At 42.0% G+C, this 23459-nt stretch overlaps 1 protein-coding gene across 9 annotated transcripts in view; it reads left to right on the plus strand.

Moving 5' to 3' along the window:
• The window catches only part of bnc2 (basonuclin 2), a 171041-nt gene extending 148059 nt beyond the window's left edge, over positions 1–22982 (plus strand). For 8 of the 9 annotated variants that reach the window (XM_040023986.1, XM_040023987.1, XM_040023992.1 and 5 more), the window contains 2 exons: positions 9042–11440; positions 18139–22982. In XM_040023986.1, the coding sequence (XP_039879920.1) occupies positions 9042–11440; positions 18139–18949 (3210 nt within the window). In that variant the 3' untranslated portion in view covers positions 18950–22982. Of the gene's footprint in view, positions 1–9041; positions 11441–16971; positions 17046–18138 lie in introns of all 9 variants that reach the window. The other variant, XM_040023993.1, reaches the window with a different exon arrangement.
• Positions 22983–23459: the final 477 nt, after the last annotated feature.

Consider the following 23459-nt stretch of genomic DNA (forward strand, 5'->3'; position numbering starts at 1 on the left):
CAGTAAGTAATCACCATTCTGGAACTTATGACAGTAGACAGGCCCAGGGACCTGGAACCATTCCCCGTGAGACCTGAGCACCACTTCCTGTTGTACCCACATAATCGCAGACGCAGACATACACAATCATACACACGCACAAAAAACCTCCTGGCTTTGTGAGCCCCTGGGCCACAGGGATAGATGTGCTCTGGCACATAGGTTGGGGTAGTGTAAATTACACTGCAGCCACACTGGCACCATTCACGTCCAAGATGAATGAGCCAAGTTACATGCCAGGCAACAATTCTAGTGAAGGAGTTTAAAAGAGGAAGACCGCGCCGTTTGCAAGTGGGGAGCATTTTACTTTGTCAGGGCGCTATTTCACTCGCAAAAACAATATTCTAAACATACTTACAGACGTCCGTCATAATTACGGAAGTGCTACTAGTGTTTTCCACTCTCAGATACTTGCCTTTGACGTCTCATGTCATCTCACTCTAATAACAAAGCGCAGTTTAAAAATGTCTGTTTCGCTCACATGATTATTCAGTTTAACTGACAACCAAACAAATCAGCATACCACAACTACTTTCAGCCTTTTTTCTTCAGTTTACAAAATACATTTCTAAATGGTTTTCATTTTTAATTTGTGCGTTGATGCAGTCACTGTTCTCCCACTCACCCCTCAACTATACACACGTAAAAACAATTAAAAATATATTTTCAGTCTTGAAAAACTGTGACACCGCAAAAGACTTCAAATACAGATTTATACAGGAATACCCTGCAGAAGGCCCTCCACTTTCTTCTTCTTCTTCTTTATTTTTTTATAAACCGTCCTTTCAAAGATTAACTGTTGGCCCGTCTGCTTTATTAGACAGTTCAAAGTAAAAACAAACAGAAAGAATGTGACAGTATCGGAGAGAGTAATAACAGTTGATTTAAACCCCAGGATTTCGAATTTGCATGGTCAGCTGCGAAGCCAACCAAAACATAAAAACGCACTGAAAAATACGAAAAAATCCAAGCCCTTATCCAGCAGTTACTGATATGTGTTCCTCCTTTATTTTTTGAAGGCCAGCATAATATACTGGCGTTATAAGTGATTTATAATTACAGAGTCCCGAGCAACATTTTGTTGCCAGTTCCAAACAGCCTGTATCATAGATTCTTAGTTAATATGACAGACACAGATTCCTTTGGGGCACTCAGACCCCCTAGTGGCCCTTGCTCCATATGTGATTCAGTCTGGCAGTGAAATACTGTCAGGGAAAGGAGTGGGGTGGAGGGGAAGGTACCGGAGAGAGATAGGCTCGAGTTAATGGTCTTGCATCTTCCTGGCAGCATGTCAATAATGGCTCTGATCACATTAAATAAAGAGTCCATTAGCTTATTCTCTTTCCTCCTGCATGCTCCACAGCAGAAGCACAGGAGAAAGCTGAAAAGCTCTTCTAATGCAGTGTGTCTGCACGTTACAGACACCTCTATCTGTTTCCAGCTAGACCAAAACAAAATGACTTGGGAAGTTTACCTGCAATCCATTATCTGTTCTCTGCTTCCTTTTACATGCTAACGTGGAAGTGATGTGTTGATTATGTTGTTGAGACTTTTGCTGACATTTTGGGACGTAGGTCATATACCTATGTGGACAAGTTATCATATATTGATTGTATTAGCTGCAGACCCTTTAGGTTTAAGCTTTACTTGAGTTTAAGTGTGTTTACTAACCTACAGTAGCGATAGAATGTGATAACGTGTGTTACACAAAAGAAGAAAAGATTTATACATCAAGACACAGTGCAATAATATAAGCATGTAGCCAAAGAGCAAATTGTGAGCATATGTTAATACACCTTCTATATGCCTGCTTCCTGCCAAAATAGTAATCAAGACAAAGGAGATGTGATATAAGACTGAAATGAAAGCATTTCGACCAATACACACACACTGGACAGACAGAGCATTTCTCAGCCGCCTCACTGCTCTCCATTGGCCCTGGAGGGAGCGCAGAGGCCCCCACATCTGTCTCCCAGGCCCACGACAGACCTGGCTGCTGTAGCCCGACCCAGGAGATCACACGAATCATCCTCAATTAATGTGAACCATCAGGCATCCCCTCGCTGCCTCTATCACTCCACCCTTCTTCTCTGAGGCGTCCCCTCTAGCTCAGTGCTGGGTCTGCTGAGTTTTACGCATTGACCACAGCTACGGTTCCTTAGCACAGCTGGGTGAAGTAAGCCAGTGTTTTTTGCGTGTGTTATTGTGCACTTTGTGCAAAGAGACAGGGAATCAATACATCAGCCCAGTCCCAAATGCTGCTCACATGTAAGTGCTGCGAGGCGGTTCTTCAGAGGTTCTGAACTTAGAGAACAGCCGACATTGCTCTGCAGTGCACCGGGGCCTGAAATGGCTTCCATGTGCTGCCCCATCTGCACCTCTGCTGGGCTGTGGCCAAAGGACTGTCCTTTCCATTTTTTTAAAGACACTGAGTGCCGGCTTTTAACAAGCACAATGGTGGTGGTGGATGTCAGGAGAGTTAGATGAGTCAGAGGTTAGGAGACCTAAAATGACGGATTTGTTTTCAAAAACAGATAATGAAAAAAGACAAGTCGGCGGAGAGCGAAATGGAAACTGTTTACTGAAAGCCACCTGGAACATTGTATGTGCCAGGTTGTGACTCACTGTCTGTGGTAAAGTATTCTATAATAACCCCCCCCCCCACGTTCCCCTCCCCTCCATCCTCGTCATCCGCAACACTATAAATCTTACTCCAGTCGATTAGTGTGCCCTTAGCAACAACCAACACGCAATCATGAATTTTTAACCAAAGCCTGAGTTAAATCAGGTTGAGAGGTGAAGGAAGGGTATCTTGTGGCCTGCTGCTTGATCAGTGTGTCTGGTATAGCTAAATAAGCCCCGTGGCCTCTTCATATTTACTCACACCAGAGCCCGGCAAACAGCGCTCTCGGCCAGTGATGAGAATTATATTGACCAAGGCAATGCCCTTTGCACGGTTGTTAATTATATGATAAAGCAGGCATAAAACTTGAACAGATATGTTCCAAGTTCTAATCAGTAATGTAAGTTCAAGCCTAGTAAAATCTAACATTCTTTTAATCAGATCTTTGGATCCAGTATTTTATTCCAAACTAAGCTGGTACTTATGAAAATTATTTTTATTTAGCCATTTCTAAAGTATCCCAGTAAAGCTGTTTGTGAAATTCCAGTCACATGAATGGATGCTGTTTACATTTTGCAGTCTGAAGTACTATAAGCTGTCATACACATTACATACATATATTACTCTTCTTTGTGAAATGCCTGTCCCTGCAATAAGCATGCACTGATTTCTGATTGCTCCACCAGAATACTGCTGTGTGTCTACTTATATTAATAAATATATAGTAGTGCATTCACTAACTTTCACCATATAAGATGCAACTCAAGCTTCTGCAGCATTGAAAACATCAAGCATATAGGGCGCATACACGTGGTCAAAATAAATTCTTCTGATCTGCAGATCATAAATGAGGAAATTACCAAGATCACAGAGTTCAAATTTCCACCTCTAAGATTCTTTGAAATGTCCTCCACCCACGTCTGGACGTAGCTACTGTTACTGATTTCCCTGTGGTTCATCACAGGGGAAGAAGTAGAGCTGGTTGTTCACACATGACCTCTGACCTACCATTGGGAAGCCAATGGGGAAGCGTCCTGTGTCTTGGGAGCTCTTGCCCTCTGATGTGATGGCTCCAGGCAGTGGGCTTTGCGTGAACCCATCACCCATGGCACTGCTTGCCACTAGATATGCTGCATTATTCATACAGCCCAATACAGGGTGGGGAGAGAAAGAGAATATGGAAAAGGAAGCATGAAGGTTCAAGACCTTCTCAGATCACAAGGAACTTCTGCTTAACCTCCATTGAAGTGGCGGACACAGGAATAGAGCAGGGTTTTTTTTTTTTTTTTTTAAAAAGAACTGGATCTGAAAGCAGGACTGGAGATCAATGGGGATTCCCCCGAGGTTAAATGGAGATTGCATTCACTGTAAGGTGATTGGTGAATAAATGTGGTTCCCATGGTTTGGTTTGCCATTGTGAAAATTGATCCTGACTAATACAAGCAAATGCTCTTATGATCAGTACAGATATTTTTGTGAACGAGTGTAGCCATCTTTATGCACAGACTCTACATTAAAGAGTGGGCTATACGAGGGTAGGCATCCTCCCATTTAAGTTAGTACACACTATAGTGCTTTAGTTAACCCAATTATCTGATCTTTGATGAATCAGTTGCAAACAGGGACAGAAAAATCATCACATTATCTCTAGATAGCAGATGGTGGTATTATATTCTACCTGCTTATTAGCCTATGGATACTAAATATAATTACCAATTATTTGCAGCACATGAACTCATTTTAACCTTTTTAGATCAGAATAACGGTCTGTCGAGTTGACCAATGAGCTCCTGCCCCTCTTTATGTGATATTAAGTGGTGATCCCTGCCCAAAAACTAGTAGCTTACTTTCTGCAGCTCCTTTACTCAGTAGGGAGTAAAGGAGCCACAATGGGTCGCTGCTGATTTGCACCTTTCCTGATGCAGCAGTAAATGGATTTATGTCTCCTCCCGGGATCAAACCAGGGAGCTTTTGCTTGCTTGGGAAATGCGTAAACCACTACACTGTGTATCCACTCTGCCCAAGAGCTAGTAATATTATGAATCCAGCCTCATCTCTAGAGCAATAAATTCAACAATTCCCAAACAGGATATTTTTTGCACCGTGATCTGCACGCTGTTAACAAATTATACAATCCCTTTTCAGCCAAATTAAGGTAGCGATTACACTAAACAGTCATTAAATGTGGGATAAACATCAAGTGTGTTACACCAAGCTGTCTCCATTAAGTTTCCCAAAACTGAAAAAATGCTTGAAGTTTTATCTACACCTTCTTCACAGATAGTACAAAAAAGGGTATTTTCTTCTGACTGTCAAAAATAATGAATTTTTTTCATCATTACAGTAACAATATGTCAGTAAACCAATCAAGCAGTCGACCTGAATCCCTTCTCCGTCTCTACTGTATACAAAAGTATAAGTGTAACACTGTGTATTTGTAACATTCCCCCTTTTTCCCCAAAGCCTGGCTCTCTCTCTTTCTCTCTCGCTCTACTGCTTTCTGAAGAGACTCGGTCAGTGAGTATGATAGGTGATGATTAGTGAAAAGCATATACATGTTAAGCTGTTAATCCCTAATGCACACCATCCACTATAACAATGCTGCTCACCCCAGCTTTTAATACAGCCCAGCACATAAACTTCTAATTGCATAATTGCCTGATTTGTTTTAACTGACACTGGTACTGGCCCATGACAAGGCCATCATTTGCTCATCCTCATTGTCAGCAATCTGCAAGGTAGATGCCCAACTACACACCCACTACACAACATCCAGCACCACCACGGTAATAGAGGCGGCGGTGAATTAAGAATGCGTTGCGGCAGTGCAGAGATGAATAAATACAGCAGTTGCCAGATTAATTCTGAGAGACGTGGAGGGAGGCAGATAAAATAAACTAACAGCAGAAGCTGTCCACCAGATAAAGTGGGTACCCCATCGTCTCTCTGCTGTAATTATTGGCTAATAGTCATTAACCTGGCAAACAGAGGTTTAGCTGCATTGTTTAAAGGACTCTGGGATGGATAATGACAGACTAATATGTCATAGCACTAGGGGAGATGGGGGAGGGGTGGATTAATGAGATTTTACTGGAGGGAGTGTACAAGAAGAGGTGGGGCACGACTGGAAAATATAGGGGGAAGAGGGCCACATTAAGCTAATTGGAAGATGAGTGCCTACTTGTAAAAGTGCTTCTAATGGCATATTTGTTTCTCTCACAGCATCAGAGGGCTAATGCAGGGGAGTGGAGTTGTGACACTTACGGCAGTGAGGAATACAGGGGACTGTGGTTGTCTGCAAATGTGCGTCCACACACATTAGATGCTCGTTTTAATATAGGAAATCTGTTTTTATTAAAATCATTGATTGTCATTGTTAAATTTTTGGTTCAAATGGATTTTTTTGCTGTGATATTTGCAAAATATGTTTTTTCACCAGTTACAATCTGCAGTGGCTTTTTAAAACACACACACACAAAACTTTTGTTGAATGTTTTTTTTTTTTTGGCTTAAAGATACATAGCTGCACGTACATGAAATGAACTTCAGTCAAGTGTGTCCTCTTGCATCTTTTTCTCATCAGATTTATCCCAGTTGTGGATTTGTGTTGACGCTGCACCAAGGCTGACCCAGCCCAAACGCATGTTGACTGGCCTCCAAAAGTCAATTGACCAGTGAACGAGGAAGGCCTGGATAGCCTCCACTCAGACAGGGTCCAGTGCATAGCAGAACTGCTGACCTGTTCTGACAGCTGGCTGGCCCTAATGGGTTGCAGTTTGGCCTGTGTCATTGTGTTTGGCTTTTGTTTGTGGGGAAGTGAATGCACATGGTTGGACTAGCAGAGACTTAAATCCATGTCTAAGTTCTGTTTTACTCAATCAATGATTGAGATGGTCAGAAAATCGTAACCCACTGAGGCTTATGAACCTGTAAATTTTAGCAGCTTTATTTAATGATATTGCTAACAGCTTCAGACTGTTTCCTGGCATTTATTAATCAGATTTCCATTAGAATTACCTCCTTGTTATTAACTTATCATTCTCATGAATCTTATTTTAATCATGAATTGAACATCAAAGTGGAGAAAATAGGAAACTGATATTTTCATTTTAATTTAATTTCATTAAACATTGCCTGGCTGTAATCCATAAAATGCAAATATTCTTTTGCTGTTTACTGCTCACAAAACAGGCAACATTCAAACTAATGCAACATTAAAACTGCATTTAAAATATTTCCTGCCTGCAATCAGAGGTGTAACTGTAGGTTACCTTGATGTGTTTCAACATATAACAAACATATATAGTTTTTGCCACTAGGAAATATGAATACACCACAGCACTTCTTAGAACTACAATTACTTAAGAAACATCCTGGTTGTGTAACTATTTAAAGATTCACTTTCTAATTTGCTTTCATTTTTTTGTTTCAATTAAATCAGATGGAAGTACTAATGCCCAGATGGCCATGCAGTACGAAATAATAGTGTCCAGGCTAGAATTTAAAGTCATACCTCCAGGCTAAAACTCCAGAGCGCACACAGAATGAAAGTGTAAAGTGTTTTTTAATGTATATTTAACAACAAATACCCCAGTGACTATTGATGTTTCGTCTCAGAAGAATCTATTTCTACAGTATATCTGAGGGCATGATATGAAACCACTCACACTTTTATTTTCTCTGCGCTTCTGCTCTTCTTCCTCTGTCTCTCTCCCGTGCTCTCTCTCTCTCTCTTTAGCTGTCTCTCTTTAAACATTTATCTTCTGTTTTCTCCTTACAGGCCCTTTGTGCTTTGTGATGTTGGTTTTTACAGCTTTTTACTCACTAGAGTTGCCATTTATCTTTTATAGATGCCAGCAGCTAGGAGCTCTAAAGAAATGTTACCATTTCAGTGTGACTAATTGTCATCACTTGTGTTGCTCCCTTGATGTCACTTGCGTCTGGTCCCTCAGGAACCAGTGTGTGAACTGCAGTATTTACACTTTCTCTTTCTTTCAACCTGACTATTTCCATCTTGTTCACACAAATATCACATTTTAGAACAACAGCAGAGGAGGCATAAGTGACGAACGCTGTCATTAGTGCTTCAAACCAGAAAGACATAACGGTTCACAGAAGAGGACAAAAGTACAGGGTCGTACTTTCATTTTCAAGATTTGACAAGATTCTTCTTCCAAAGTCCTTCACCGTCTTTTGACATGTGACAGTGTGCACACTTGCAACGAGTCTGAGTTTCTTATTAATGTTCAGCCATTAATAGCACATCTCCAAAAGACACTAGCCAAGCAAAGTGCTCTAGTTGGAGTAAAGCCCATTTCCCACTGGAGCGGTTCTGGTATCCTAGGATGGAAACATGTTTCTCATCATTCCCAGACCTCTAAAAACACAAGAACTGGAAATGACATGGGATGTAATAATTTATCTATTGTTAAATATTGTTATTTTACACTTTTGCTATTTTCATTGGGAGATATTGTCAAATGAATAATTGGTTAAAGACTGACAACAACATGGATATTTATTACACAGGATTTCACCTTCAGTATTTTAAGTAAAAGAAGCTGTGTATTCCTCCAATCTCATTGAAATATTGATCAGATTTCCATTTATAGTTCCGTAGGTTGCACAACATTTAAAACGGCTGGCATAAACACATGATAAATAACTACACTGCCCAATGATAGGAACACGATCTCAATGCCGCTATCAAGGCATCATCAAGCACCTTGAAGAAACACGAGTTTTTATCTCTTTTATTTGAGCATCCAAACCCATTCCTTAAATGCATAGTGTCTTCCCTTAAGCATTTCATTGCCTTGGAGATAGAGAAAGCACTAAGAAAATTGCATGTGAACTACAGCATGGTAGTGAGTTGCATTAATTATTCTATTATTTCTTCTTTTCTTTTTTTTTTTCTTTCTGGCTCCCACAGTTTTGTAAACATCCCTAGGTGTAGTTTGTGTACAGAGGGAGTCCCTGCAAGAGTTCAGTTCTTTCTCTCAGATTAATATGCCTCCAATGCTTTGAGTCACAGAGACTTGCTAAAAAGACCCACCTCAGTGCTTTTGATTTGTTTGCTTACAACGTTATTGAACTTGTTACTCTCATCACGGTGTGATTAATGGGCAGATTTTCAGGAAAGATTTCTTCTTAAAAATGAATATGTGAAGAGTATATGGAAAAGAGGGACAGTGGAGGAGGGAGATTTTCAACAAAGCTCTGTTAGTTACTTGTCGCTCCAGGGGCCTCTGAATTTCATGAGCAGAAATGCTCGCTCTCACAAACTAACCCTTGCTCTGTCTTCTCCTTTGACCACACTGATTATTCACGATCAATAAAGTATTTTTGTCTTCTCTCTTGTCTCTTCTGGGGCATCTAGGATGCTGCAGGCAAGGTGCTGGACCGCTGGACCATCATGTCCAGAGAAGAAGAGATCATCACCCTCCAGCAGTTCCTGCGCTTTGGTGAGACCAAGTCCATTGTGGAGCTGATGGCCATTCAGGAGAAGGAAGGTCAGGCAGTTACAGTTCCTTCTTCCAAGACAGACTCCGGGATAAGGACATTCATTGAAAGTAACAACAGGACCCGTAGCCCAGGGCTCCTTACACATCTGGAAAATAGTAGCCCATCCAGCATCCACCATTTTGAAAATATCCCCAACAGCTTAGCCTTCCTGTTGCCCTTCCAGTACATCAACCCAGTCTCTGCCCCCATGCTTGGCTTGCCCCCCAATGGCCTCCCACTGGAGCAATCTGGTCTGCGGCTCCGGGAGCCCAGCCTGCCAAACCAAGGAGAACAAGTGGAAACCAGCGAGTCAGAAGTGTCCCTATCACCATTCCGCACAGGTCCAAGTCCTAGTCGTGGAGCGCTGGGAGCCATTAACAACAACGCCGAACCCAAGACAGAGCCCAACAACCGGGCATCTCCCATCTCACCAACCCCTTCCACCCAGCAGGCTCAACAGCAGCAACAGCAGACACAGCTTCAGCAGCAACAGCCACAGGGCCAACAGCAGTCCCAAAATCAACCTCAGCAACCTAACAGCTTGAGTGACCACCCGGTCCACCACCATTTCATAAAGGACGAGCAGTCAAAAACAATCACCCATCCTTCCTTTTCCTCCAAGATGCATCGCATGCGCCGCATGGGAGCCACCTCACGCAAGGGTCGCGTTGTCTGCAACTCTTGTGGAAAAACCTTTTATGATAAAGGCACACTTAAGATACATTATAATGCTGTACACTTGAAGATTAAACACCGTTGCACCATCGAGGGCTGCAATATGGTGTTCAGCTCACTACGCAGCCGCAATCGTCACAGTGCAAATCCCAATCCACGGTTGCACATGCCCATGCTGCGCAATAACCGTGACAAGGACCTCATCCGTGCCAATTCTACCACTGGCACACCTGTCATCTCGAGCACCAAGAACGGTGGTTTCACACTCACTAGCCCTGGAAGGCCACCACTGGGCTTCACCACTCCACCTGTAGACCCTATGCTTCACTCGCCTCTGCAAAGTCCACTGGTGTTCCCCTCCTTGAAATCAGTGCAGCCAGTTCAACCAGTGCCCCCATTCTACCGAACACTACTGTCCCCTGCAGACCTTGTTAGTCCTCCAGTGTCACTGCCCACCAGCCCCATCATGCCCACCACTACCAACAGCACTACCCTGATGGACCAGCAACAGCAGATCCTGGCTGCTGCAGCTGTGGCCTCTCATAATAATGTTCATGTGTCAGATGCAGGACCCATGTCCCACCGTTTACCAACACCTAGTGCCAATCACGACCTCACCAATGGCAGCAGTGACCCCACGCCCAAAAAGAAACCTCGTAAATCAAGCATGCCAGTAAAGATTGAGAAAGAAGTCATCGATGTGGCAGATGAATATGACGACAAAGACGATGATGACGACGATAACATGCACCATAATCACCACCATCACCAGTCATCTCTTCTTCACAACAATGTCAAAATTAACGGAAATTGTAATAGCAACAACAACAGCGCTAGTGGAAATGGGAACCACAGTGGTGGAAGCGGGCAGCAATCCCCTTCCCAGGATGAGATGAGCCCTGGTTTAGCTCTGAGAGGAATGATGAGACAAAGCGAAGATGAATGCCACGAAGGAAATGGTAGTGACAGCAGAGGTGGAGCTGCTGATCTACGCTGCATGGACAGCTTTACCTCTGAGGATCAGGACCACGAGAGAGACTTTGAGAATGAGTCTGAAAACTCGGATTCAAAGATGTTTTACCGTGATGAGCTGATGGATGTGGAGGATCAGCAAAAGCACAGCAGGGGTGGAAGGAGACTGGAAAAGGAACAAGATGATGAGGGTAGCGAGGAAGCTCATTTGAGAAAGGAAATGGAAGGAAAGGGCAACTCCTCACCCTCCCCTCATCACCCTCCCATCAAGATCAAAGAAGAACTCAACGATCCAACTTATGACATGTTCTGCATGGGCCAGTATGGCTTCTATAATGGGGGCATGGCAGCGGCTGCTGCCACTGCTGCAAGCATGGCTGCGCTTCACGAGAGCTTCATCACTTCGATGGGCTATGGTTCCAGCCCACCCAAATTCCTTTCTTCTCGATCACCAGAGGGAGATCCATGTTCAAGTCCTGACCCCAAGATCTGCTATGTCTGTAAGAAGAGCTTCAAGAGCTCCTATAGCATGAAACTTCACTACAAGAACGTGCACCTCAAAGAGATGCATGTGTGCACTGTGGCTGGCTGCAATGCTGCTTTCCCTTCCCGGCGGAGCAGAGACAGGTTAGTGGCACAACTTTGAAAAGTTACTATATATTTTTTAACATTGGCAATCACAGGTAGGTTGGATTCTTATCATCTAATAATTACCTACAGTAGGTCTAAGGTTTTGTTTTATAAGGATCAAACCGTATTAATTAAAAAGACATTGCTTTAAAATGTAGTTCAGTTGTTGTGAGAGATATTTATTTTCATTTCGTGTTAACATAAGAGTGAAATGCAGTATTTCAGTACTATATGACATTATCCTTGTTGGCCTCCACTTAACATCTGTTCGCTAACTTGAAACTAAAATGGATTCGGGAACATCTGCTCAGTGTCAAGTCAAAGTTTAGAAAAGCAGGAACACATACACAGACATTTAAACACACACTACCTATCAAGCTTCCAGCTTCAGTGTGTTGTTTACCTGCCCTCACTACCTCACCTTGTCACCGGGAGATGAAGGTGCATACATTAACAGACAGCGGTTTGTCAAACCACTGCATTTATTAGCGCATTAAAAGGTGAGGCTAGCTTTACTCACCTGGGCTTGTTAGCACATATCAGTGGCACACATGAACTGTGCATGTATGCAGTAGAAACACTGACAGGTGGAGGTACATAACGTCACTAGTGTCCTGGTTAAGGAACAGCTCCCAGGAAAAGACATAGAAATCTTTTTTGCCACAACTTTTAAATTTAACGAGTGGCTTTTATATACAGGTTGAAATCATTTTCATTATACATAAATATCAGCGGTCCATGAATTCATATTTCTGGTGACTGAAAATTGGCCAGTGAACTAATCAACTATATTCACTTGGGCAAGTTATGCACTCATTCAAAATAAAGTATAAAATGACCCTTAAAATATAATTCCAACTCTAAAAAAACTCCAGCATTTTCAGTCTTAACCACTTGCATGCTTTCATATACTGTATCTTTGATAAAAAACCCATCTGCTATATATACCAGGGTTACTCGTTCTGTTCTGCAATGGAGATAGTGATGAAAAACGTTATTATCCAGTATCCGCAACAAGTAAAGCTGACTGCAATTGTAAAATTCATTCTTTCCAGAGGGACTTTTATATTTTTCCTCACAGTTTTGTCTCTCTCACACAATCCCTTCATCACTCGCTCTGTCGCTCCACCAAACTCTCCCCTCCTTTTCTACCCTAAGCTGTTTCTGTGGCATCTGTTCTGAGCACTTTTTGTTAATTAGCAGCATGTAAATAAGGCAGGAGATCCTGGGACTCTATTAGAATAGGTGTGAGAGGAGAACAGAGGCAGGAGAACAAGAGGCAAGTTAGCGTCCGCAAAGGTGCAAACCTGCTGCTTACCTGATGCAGCTGTGCAGACAGCAGCGAGATGACAGAACGTGTTATCGTAACATGCGTTGCCTCGGTGTGGTGCACTGCCACCAGTGAGTGCATTAGCTCCCTTCTCCTGCCCAAGGCAGGACTGTTCTGCTGTGCAGCATTTGCACTTTCACACGTTTGCACTCTCTTGCACACATAAGGGAATATACAAATAGATAAAAAGAAAAGCATTTGCTCTGATACATATTACATCTAAGTATTTAACCACTTAATGATGCAAAGTGTATGACAAAAACAACCGAGTAATTTATCTGAACTTTCAAAAGCTGAAATAAAACTTCACAGACCTTTTATTAGGGGAATCTAACACAAGAAAATGCTCTGATTTTAAACAGATGTCACAGAAGCAAAAAAGAAACCGTGCCACTGATAATCTGCAGATATTGCCCAGATTTTTTTTTTGTTTTTTTTTCATTGTTTTTTGGTCAATTATGTAATTGAATCCCTTCATACTGGAATTTGTTGACACAACCACATAATAGTTTTGACAGCAGACGACAGACTTCTGTGAAGTAAATGAGGTGACAACAGTGAGGAGAATAATGAAAAAAACAGGAGGAACGCTTGTGTGGGGAAGGTGTCTTTTCACAAATACACAGTTTGATACAAAAGCCTAGGTTGAATTTGGTGCTATAACAAGCTCAAAGATGACTTCACAAAGAAAAGATAGCATCTATATGTGAACTCTTCCCTCTTCCTGTGTCAGAATGAATGTGTGCATGTGTGTGTGAAACAGTTTGACACCAACATATACAGTAAATGTCATTCCAACACATACATATATACGACAGAGATCATTTCCAGCAAGGACTAAGTAAAAATAGTGCATCTAAGCCAAGGGTGCACAGTACAGCTGTAGATGTGTAATACACTATTATTTCCATATTTTTCCTGATAGCATGTGGGGCGAATTACTTTGCCGCAGGTTCAAACAGGGAATAAAACAACAGACAGAAGAGCACCGCATAGCTCGAGAAATCCTTGAGCTTTGAGACGAGTCAATACACAAGCCGTGCTCTCATCAGATCTGTCCCTGGGTAATCCTTTAATGACATAATGTATGTTTGAGTTTAATGGTAGCAATAAAACGGGAATATAATTTAGCTGTTTTCATCAGAGCATTTGCTCTGATAAGATTAAGAAACTGCACGTACAAATGTATTTGTTCAAAATAATATCTCAAACATTTATTACTAGTAAATTTAATAAGTCAAACTACATTCGTTCTCCTAATTAGATTTTTTATTTTTTTTACGCAAACACAATCGGTAATAACAATTAATAAGCAGCTCTTTCGGGTGGCTCGCGTTAGACTTGCTAAAACAATACTTAACCCACTGTGAAAAATAAGCAGTGGTTATTTATTTATTGCTTTACAGCAGAGATTACGACATGATACAGCAACAGGAAAGTCCTCTGCATCTCTGATAAGTCCACTCACCGAGTGAAAAGCCACAGCATCAGACACCAGTATCAAAAGCTTGTGCATCAAAGTAAAGAAGAAAACAGAGGTGAGGTCATTTGATCTGCAGAGTTGATGACACTCAGAGCAGGATTCAATGCGAATGCACCGCCACATAAAAACGTATCACTGGTGTTCAGGCAATGTGGAATAAACAGCGAGACATACAAATCCACATGAAAACATCCCTGCTCGTGGATGCTGTACATACATATTGAACAGGATCATTTAAAGTGCCCTTGAGCAAGCATGTAATGTGTGTGTTTTTAAGTGTTAAACAGAGCAATATACAGTGCGTGTGTGCATATGCGTGTGCGAGAGTGATTTTAAAGCGGGGTGTTTTCCCTCAGCCTCCTGACTGCCTGCTGCACGGGGGTAAATGATTGCATATTTATTGTGGGGAGTGAGCAGCGTCGGCACAAGTGTTGAAGAAGCTGCATAATTAACTGCTTGAAAGGCAGGTACCAGTAATCATCACCATTATTAGCCTTTTTAATCATCATTTTTAACTGGTGACAAGATTGCCGTACCTTTCTTTTTTCTTTTTTTAATATAAAATCAGCCCACGCTAGTTTTATTTTAAACCTTCACCTGAAACATTTTAACCTGCTCCTTCTTTGTCGCTGCAGCAAGCAGGTGATCTCCCTCGTTCGCATTCCCATGGTGCAACCATGCGCAGCACATGGTCCCTGCATGGGCCACTGCAAATGGAGAGAGTGAAGGTTAATTATGTTGGAGAGTTTCTTTCCTCCCCTCTTCTTCCTCTCTCTGTCTCCCTCCTTTTCCCTTGGTCCCCTCACAGCATGTGGGCCTGGCTCCTCTGCTCTACAATCAGCTCTCTGTTTGTCTCCTTATAAACAAAGGGCATGCTGCTAATAGAGAGAATATGTTAGCAAAAGCCACTTACATTAAACTATCTGCTGAATAAAAAGCTTCAAGCATTACATCCCCTTGGTTTATACTGACAGCTTAATTGTGATTCATTTTGTGGAGAATAAAGGGAAATTATTTTATTCTTAGATGAATAACACAGAGACGCCCATGCAAGCTGACTGTCATCATCAGAACGAGTTCTAAAACTGCAAGCGATTTCAAGCTGAAACATGAACATGTACAATAAATTGTTGTTTTTAATCTGGTATCAAATGCATATTTAATTTCCACTCACTCATTTCTTCAGGAGTACTCAAAATCATTGTGTGCAGCTTGCGCCGTTCGAGAGGCTGGAGCGGTGCGAAGGAGATATAACAGTGACAGAGAGTGATAAATGTTACTAAAACTCTTGTCCTCCCACTTACACCCAAAACCTCATAATGCACCCCAAATGACAGGAAAGACAAAGAACCACTGGTGCCAGTTTAATACCACTCAGCCTTCTATCTCATTTACACATTATGAGTCATTTAGACAAACATACACACGTGTATATACACACATAAGCGCTGACACAAAAGCAAGGGCAAGGGCCATCAGATGAACCTAAAGATGATTAACGCCGATTGGGACAGGCACACTCTCACTCTGCCTCCTCTGCACAGTCAAAAATGGGCTCTCTGGAGGCCTCCCCCGTCTTTTGGGCGAAGATGAGACTGTCAAATTGGTTTGCAAGCCACATTACTGGCCAACAGGGAGGTGGAGATGGAGGAAGGAGGGAACTGAGGAGTTGGTTTTGGGGGAGGAAAAATAGAGCACAGTGAAGAGGAGTGATGGAGGTGGAGGGACGGAGGGGAGTGGGAAATGGGGCAGAAAGTCTAAATCTGATAAATGAAGGGATGAGGGCATTATGTCCACTGTGTGTGGATTCAGCTGACTTATGTTGAGTATTTAGGGCAAGGAGGCACTGCAAACAAAAGGGTTAAATAATAATGAAGATGAACATGGCTCTTTTTCTCCTCTACAGTTCTTGTAATTTTGTAAATGGTTACAAATGACCCAAAGTAACAGTTTAATTTATTTGAGGATTTCAGTAAAATGGATAAGATTCTAGTGGTAATTGTCAATATTTTTCATTTAACTGCTATAGCTTTAAAGAGATTTGGTGTAGCTAATTTTGCAGTCTACTTACTGCATGTATGACTAGATAGCCATGGTTAATTTAGAGCTTATTAGCAGTGAGAAGGTGTTGTAATACAGATGGAGACATGTTGCAAAGGACCTGCCTACCTGAGCATCATCAACAGCATTCTTAACCTCAGGCTTAACAGAGCAAATCTGTGTGGCCCCTCGTCACATCTCAGTGTTGTTTGGCACCCTTGCACAAACTGTGGCCTTTTCCCCGATTACACTGATCACTGATTACAGCATTTTTTATTTATTTTTTTGCTGTACGCAGAAACACTGTGGTCTCTCACAGACAATCATCCACACATGCGTTTTAGAGACGCAGACACTGAATCACGACGGCCATATTTTAGCCATTAGTTAAACGCCAACTGCATATTCAAAGGATAAAAAAAAAAGAACAAGGGATGTATAAAATCTTTTTGATTGCAGGACGTGGAAAACGGAATATATTTTCTGTTTTTCCACACGCACAAACAGAGATAGGAACGTGCAAAGACACACACAGTCACACACACACAGTGAGAGCCACAGCCAATCGATTTGCCACGCTCTCCACAATGCTGACGATGCTCGAGTGGACGGGCTCCTGGTTGCTTGGTTCACAGAAAAGGGTCCCTCAAATGAATGTATTTTTACCTCTTGCAGGACAATGTCGGATAGGGAAGTAAATAATTAAAGGAAAGGGACCCTTTTTGACTGCATCAACCCTGCCACTGCTGGTAAGCTCTACTATCCATTGTGACTCCATTTTCGCCCGTCCTGCTAAGGACGACCTTTTTTTTCCCTTTTCTTTTCAATTTTTGTGTTGTTTTACACACATGTGCCCTCCCTGCATGGAAACCCTTCACATTAAAGGCACTGAGTGATTGCATATTTTTATTTTAATTAATTGCTGGCCTGATGTGAGAAGAGAGGCCGTGTGTATGCTATATTATGGCACTGGTAATTGGGTCCTTAAATTTCTTTTCTGTGTTACACAGTTTTATTGTGACGTGTGTGCTGTTGGTCCCCTTTCTCATGGTGTCACTTTGCAACTGTGAAATAGGAGCTTAAAGGGAATAAATAGAATAAAGGGAATACATTTGATTTTCAAGCCCATTTCACTTTGCATCCTCTAGCATGGCCTTGTGTGCTAACTGAAATCCCCACTAATTGTATCCTGGCTTAAGCATGGCACTTGTTACTTGGTTTCCTTCATGAGCTGTAGCACCTTGTTTTTGGGAAAAATGCCCATCTTAATTAAATCCAAGGCTACATAAAGACATGTTCATTGAGGTGCTCGATTAAGCCACCTCCAATAGGGAACGAATGCGATAATCCTGTCAGGGCCTAGTGCTAATATGCTATCCAGTTCCCCTCGATTATCACATTACCACAGCTCGAATCAATTGATAAACTCCCATTCAATATGGTGGAGTATTTAATTGAGTCAGACTCTATTGGATTTGAGGGCTGTGCAGTGCAGACATGCTGACAGTGGTAAACACTAGCAGGATGCTCTCTCTCATTGCTATGTTAGTACACTTTTTCAGTGGAGAGCTATCAGATGGATTTCTGTCTGTGTGCGGGCCTTTTTTTGTACCTTTCCTGACAGAAACAATAATTACAGACAGAGTGCTTCCAAAGATATTGAGTCTTCTAAGCTTGGCACCATTTCACAGAAGTAAAATAACTTGTATCTAAAATATATGACTGTAAATACAAATGCGTGTATTTCAACTGTGTTCCTATTTCTATTTGAGATGTAATCTACATTATTGATACACTGGCAGCATTCTGAGTTATATCTCTAATTGTCCCCCTGCACATTAGGCACAGCTCCAACATCAACCTGCACCGCAAACTGCTGACCAAAGAGCTGGACGACATTGTCCTGGACCCCCAACTCACGCCACTGCCCAAGGACCTGCGAGCTGAGTTACTGGCCAAGATCTACGCTGGACACTACATGGGCTTGGACCCCATGGCCGGCATGGGCCTCGGAGGTGCCAGTCTCGGGCCTCCCGGGCTGAACCACATTCCCTATTCCCCCATGAGCAATGATCATCCTCACCATCCTCTCAACCAAGACTTTCGAAACCACCACACCAATGGCTTCTCTCGGAGCCAGCCAGACGACTACATGGTTTTGGACCTGAGTACCACATCCAGTGTTCAATCGAGCAGCAGCATCCACTCCTCACACGAGTCAGATGAGGGCAGCGATGAAGGCATCCTATTGGATGACCTGGAGGAAGAGGGAGAAGAGGATGAGGGCAACAGCGAGGGAGAGGACTTCTCCCAGCATGCCATCGGGCGGGCTGATGGGGCATATCGGGATGAGAGGAGAGAACTAAAAGATGGACAAAGTGAGGGGTTGGACCCTTCCTCCTCACCTTTCCTCCTTTCGTCCTCTGGAGGCAGTAATGGCAGCAGCAGTGGGATCCTCTGTAACATCTGCCACAAAATGTACAGCAACAAAGGGACCCTGCGTGTGCACTACAAGACTGTGCACCTACGCGAAATGCACAAGTGCAAAATCCCCGGTTGCAACATGGTGTTCAGCTCTGTACGCAGCCGCAACCGACACTCTCAGAACCCGAACCTCCATAAAAACATGCCCTTCTCTACAATAATAGACTAAAGAAATGACTTGTCACTCTGCCCTCCTGTCAGAATGCCCGCTACTCCCTTCATTCCTCATCCTTATTCCTCCTCAAATTAGCTTTTAACCCCAGCCCAAGACCATCAAATACAAGCTAAATGCCTGTATGACCGTCCTTTGAACGTCATTGCGAGACATTTCTATCTCCATGTATAAAATTAATTGACTCTAAATACAGTTTATTATTGTGTCCTTTGACTTTTCCTTCTTTGGAAGAACAGGATAACACTCTAGAGCATGGAGAGTTGTGTTTTCATAAGCCCCCTCCATCCTTTCCTTTCTAACTTCTCCCACTTTGTGTTTATTTCCATCTCCAAAGGATCCATTCAAACTCTTATTTGTGACTTTGCCTTCAGATATGATAGTATTGAAAAAAAAAACTTAAAATGTTCTCGTTGTATTTGTGTAATGATAGCTTTTAAATGAACCCCTTACAAAAGCATGATAGCTTCATTTGTAAATAATGTCCCAAAAGGCTTTTGGTGTAAAAGAGTTGTGTTGATGGTTGTTTGCTTCTTTTTTTTCTCCCTTTTTGGGATTTTATGTTACAGTCCAGTAAAATACTTCCAGCTATAGGCAAGAAAGCGGTAGCATCTTACTAGCTTGACTCATTTATGTTAGCTTCAAAGACACGTTTTAATCTGAGTCCTAAGGAAAAAAAAAGAATATCACGTGACTTGTTTTATCTACTTGTTAGATATTCAGAGGTTGCCGGCATGCTTTTTTAGGCTCCTACACTGATATCATTCTCTGTATTTCTATTGATTTTTTTTTTTGTCTGTTATGTTTATGAGCTTTAGTATACCAATTCAGTTTTTGCACTTTGCATCTATACAAGGGGATGTGTAATATTAATATAATGAGGATTTTTTGCAATGCTGAGTTTTAGGTGTTGTTTGGGGTCATCGATGGCTGCGGTGCCAATGGAAGTGACAGTACCTTCAACATTCAACTTGTGCCAGTTTCTTTTTGCACGCGTTTCAATGTCAAACCCAGTTTGATGACAGAAAACATCTCGCCTCCCTGAACAAAACCTGAGATCTGCCCTCATTGCTGAACCATTTATTCAGAATGTGACAAAAGTGACTTCAAAACAAAACCAGGTTTGATCATTATGAACTGCTGTTTCATAAACACAAGGGAGTAAATATTGATAAAGTCCCTCTTTCCTTAAAAGAAGCAATGTGGGGTTTAACGCTTGCTTTCTGTAGAAGAAAGCATGTTAGTGCAAGAGCTGGTGTTTGTTCTTACAAAAAGCATCCTAATGGAACATACAGTCCCACAGATTTAAAAAAAAAAAAAAGAGAGAGAGAGAGGAAAAATGAAAATAGTCCTTCAACTGTGACCAAAAGATAAGTGTTTGCTAAAAAAGAAAAAGAAAAAAGAAGCTCTTTCAGTGTGACATTGTACTTAAATCATGCCCTGTTTGATTAATATGATGCACTTGAGTCTTAAAACATTTTGCTGTGATATTGCGCCATTGGTTTCCATTGCTGAGCATAAAAATGTTGCCATGTTTTGTTTTGTTTTTTTGGCTGTTAGTTGCACCGATTTGTAACATGTCCATGAGTGTCTTACGGTACAACTATTTCCAGTAATTGGGCAAAGTAGCCAAGGGAAGGGGTATTTATTAGAGGGTGATGTATCTCCATAGAAATGTTTTTTGTCCGCTATATTTTTCTTTGTAAAAAGACAAAAAAGTAGAGATCGTTCCTCAGTTTGACTTATTTCTCAATGTATTAGCAATGCCATGTGTTACTGTACAAGGAGATCTACTCTTACTTGACTGGTGCTACACACAGTGGGAAAATATGCAGTGTTATGTGGTGTGCTGTACAGTATTCACAACACCTTACATCCATAACAGTGCTCAGTTCCACTTATTTCATACTTAGGCCATTTTGCAATACAGACATGACCTATTCTATTGAAATATTTCATGTCTTTTTTAAGACTCCACCCATATGACACATGCAGTTTTTAGTTCTCTCTTCTCAGAGATAAAAAAGCACGAGACAGAGAGAGCTGAGTCTGATGGAAAGGTTGCGGAGGTGGGAGGCTGACTAGGGAGGAAAGGATGACAGAAACGATCATTAAAAATGTGCTGTTTCTCTGTTACCTGGAGGCGTCCCGCCATTCCTGCTTCTTCTGTCTAATAACTCACTTGTCACTACGTTACACTGCCAGACGCCAAGGTTGCTGACAAGACTGTGACACTGACGGGAGAAAAAGAAGAAAGAGCGTGCTTTGAACAATTTAATTTGACTCATTCGCTTAAGTGTAATTCAATTCATCTGATCATTTTCTTTGCACGCTTATTCTTAGTCAAGGTCGCCGGTAATTCAATTCCTTTCTCTCACTCTGTTTTTCTCTTTGTCTGTCAGAGCGCAGGCATTTAACAACCGCCTTACCCATTTCTTCAATCCGCCACTCACTTACCACCTCTACACGCCACAGCGCAGATCCTACAGGGACACACGCTAATAGTGTATGCTTAAGTTCACTGGACGGCCATGGCATAGGAAAAAGGGATGGGTAATTGCCTGTTTATCCCAAGTGAAGGGAAAATTGAGTACAGGAACCCCTGCCTTCTCCCAGGAGTGGGTTTCACTGAGGCACTTGCTGCCTCATTCATTCATTCAATCCCCGCGGCCCTCACTCTGCCAGAAATAAAAAAGTGCTACTCCAGGAACCCTGCTGACAGCTGTCTCTCTAACACACAACCACACACACACACACACACACACACACGCAGATGAAAGTGGCACACACGCAGAAACACAACAAGACCTAGGTGACTTGTTAACCTCTAGTGAAAGACAAAAAAGGGGCATAGAAACATATTCTCACAGCAGAAATGACACACTATTGATGCAAGTTGGAATAAAGTCTAACACAGACAATATGAATCTCCTGAAAACATTATTCGTTTAAGTCTATTTAAGAGGTCAGCAAGCTGACAGATTGATTTGAATTCAGTAGAATCATCAAACATCACAATGTGCTCTTGTCACCAACCTCAGCTTCAGACTAACATGTTCCTTAGGTTCTGCTCTATATTGTCCATTTCTTAATCATCAACTGCAGAGCTGTCTCACATACAAAAAAAACCTGAACATCAGAGGAAGAAGTTCCCCTACTATACCGTCCACTAACTACTTCAGGCTCTGTCAGAGTCTTGGATGGCTGCAGCTAGGTCAGCAGAGGTTCAAGGGTCATGAAACAGGGCTGAAATTTTAAAAAATGCAAATGACTGTGCTGTCCCCAGCTAAACAGATAAGTGCGGGATGCTGGAGAGGGAATTGGGTTTAAAAAGTGGTGAGGCTGGACCTTGCAGTAGTCACTTAACAAAGCAGGGTAAAAAGTTGAAGACAAAAGAAAAAAGCTCCCCAGGACAAGTTGCTAGGTTCTTCTTCTTTGCCTGTTGGAGAGCAGTCGATCCACCCCTCTCCTGTACACTCTGCTCTCCTCTCCTTTCTGTCTTCAGAGAAATCCAGTCTTTGAATTTCTTAATTCTTTAACCACATGGGTCTGGGTGCACTGTGCTACCTAGTGGCCATGCTTTGGGACAGCAGGAACACATCACTTAGATTGCTCATCGGCCCAGACCGCTGGAGCGAATCTTAAATATTTGATAAGAGCAGCATCAGTCATCAATTATTCTGCAATTCTACCGAGCACACTGAGGGGGAAAAGGATGGCAAAGGGCGGAAATGCCTGACCCGTTAATCGCTGTCCATTGTGTTCACGTCACAGAGTGATAGAGTAGAAGGTGCGAGCTGAGAGAACGAGCTGAGAGAACGAGCGGTGACAACGCGTGCAACCTGTTCAGTTAATGTAGCTTATGGAACAAAGTGAGGTTAAAATATTTAACAGGATGTCATTAAAAATATGCAGTTAGATAAAAATTACACACACGTGGGTTTGTATAGATGCTTCAGTCTCATGTCTTATGTTCTAAAAAGGATGCCCTCGTTAATTTGAACTGGAACCTGTGAAATGTCAGTTATCCTGAACAAAAAAAAATGCTGTAAATCCATAAAATGTTGTCCATTGTATTTTCAAATATATTTTACAGTCTTAAAGTATAAATAGCTTGAAGAGCTAGTGAACTTAGATTTTAACTTTCACTTGTTTTTTTTGTTTTTTTGTTTTGTGTGTGTGTGTGTGTATCTAATGCATTTGTGTCTGTGTCTTAAGAAGCCCATGTTGCAGCACGGGCACTCAACAGCATTGCATGGCTACATGGTCGCACTGCAAAGAACAAACAGAGCAAAGGAGCTTGTGTCACTTTGGTGTTAAAGTGGTGATTTGGAAGCCTCATGAATACTGTATGTTACCCAAAGAGGTGTTCCCCATTAGCAGACAGACAGAAGGAAAAAAAAAGATCCTTTTTAAGAGACTTCTTTTTCTTTCTTTTAAGCCTTTCTTGTATTTGTTTCTGTATCATAACTGTCTATGGTTTTTGCATAAAATGCATAAGGGTTTT

Source organism: Simochromis diagramma, unplaced genomic scaffold (genome assembly GCF_900408965.1).
Source record: "Simochromis diagramma unplaced genomic scaffold, fSimDia1.1 OVJJ01000302.1, whole genome shotgun sequence".
NCBI lineage: Eukaryota > Metazoa > Chordata > Actinopteri > Cichliformes > Cichlidae > Simochromis > Simochromis diagramma.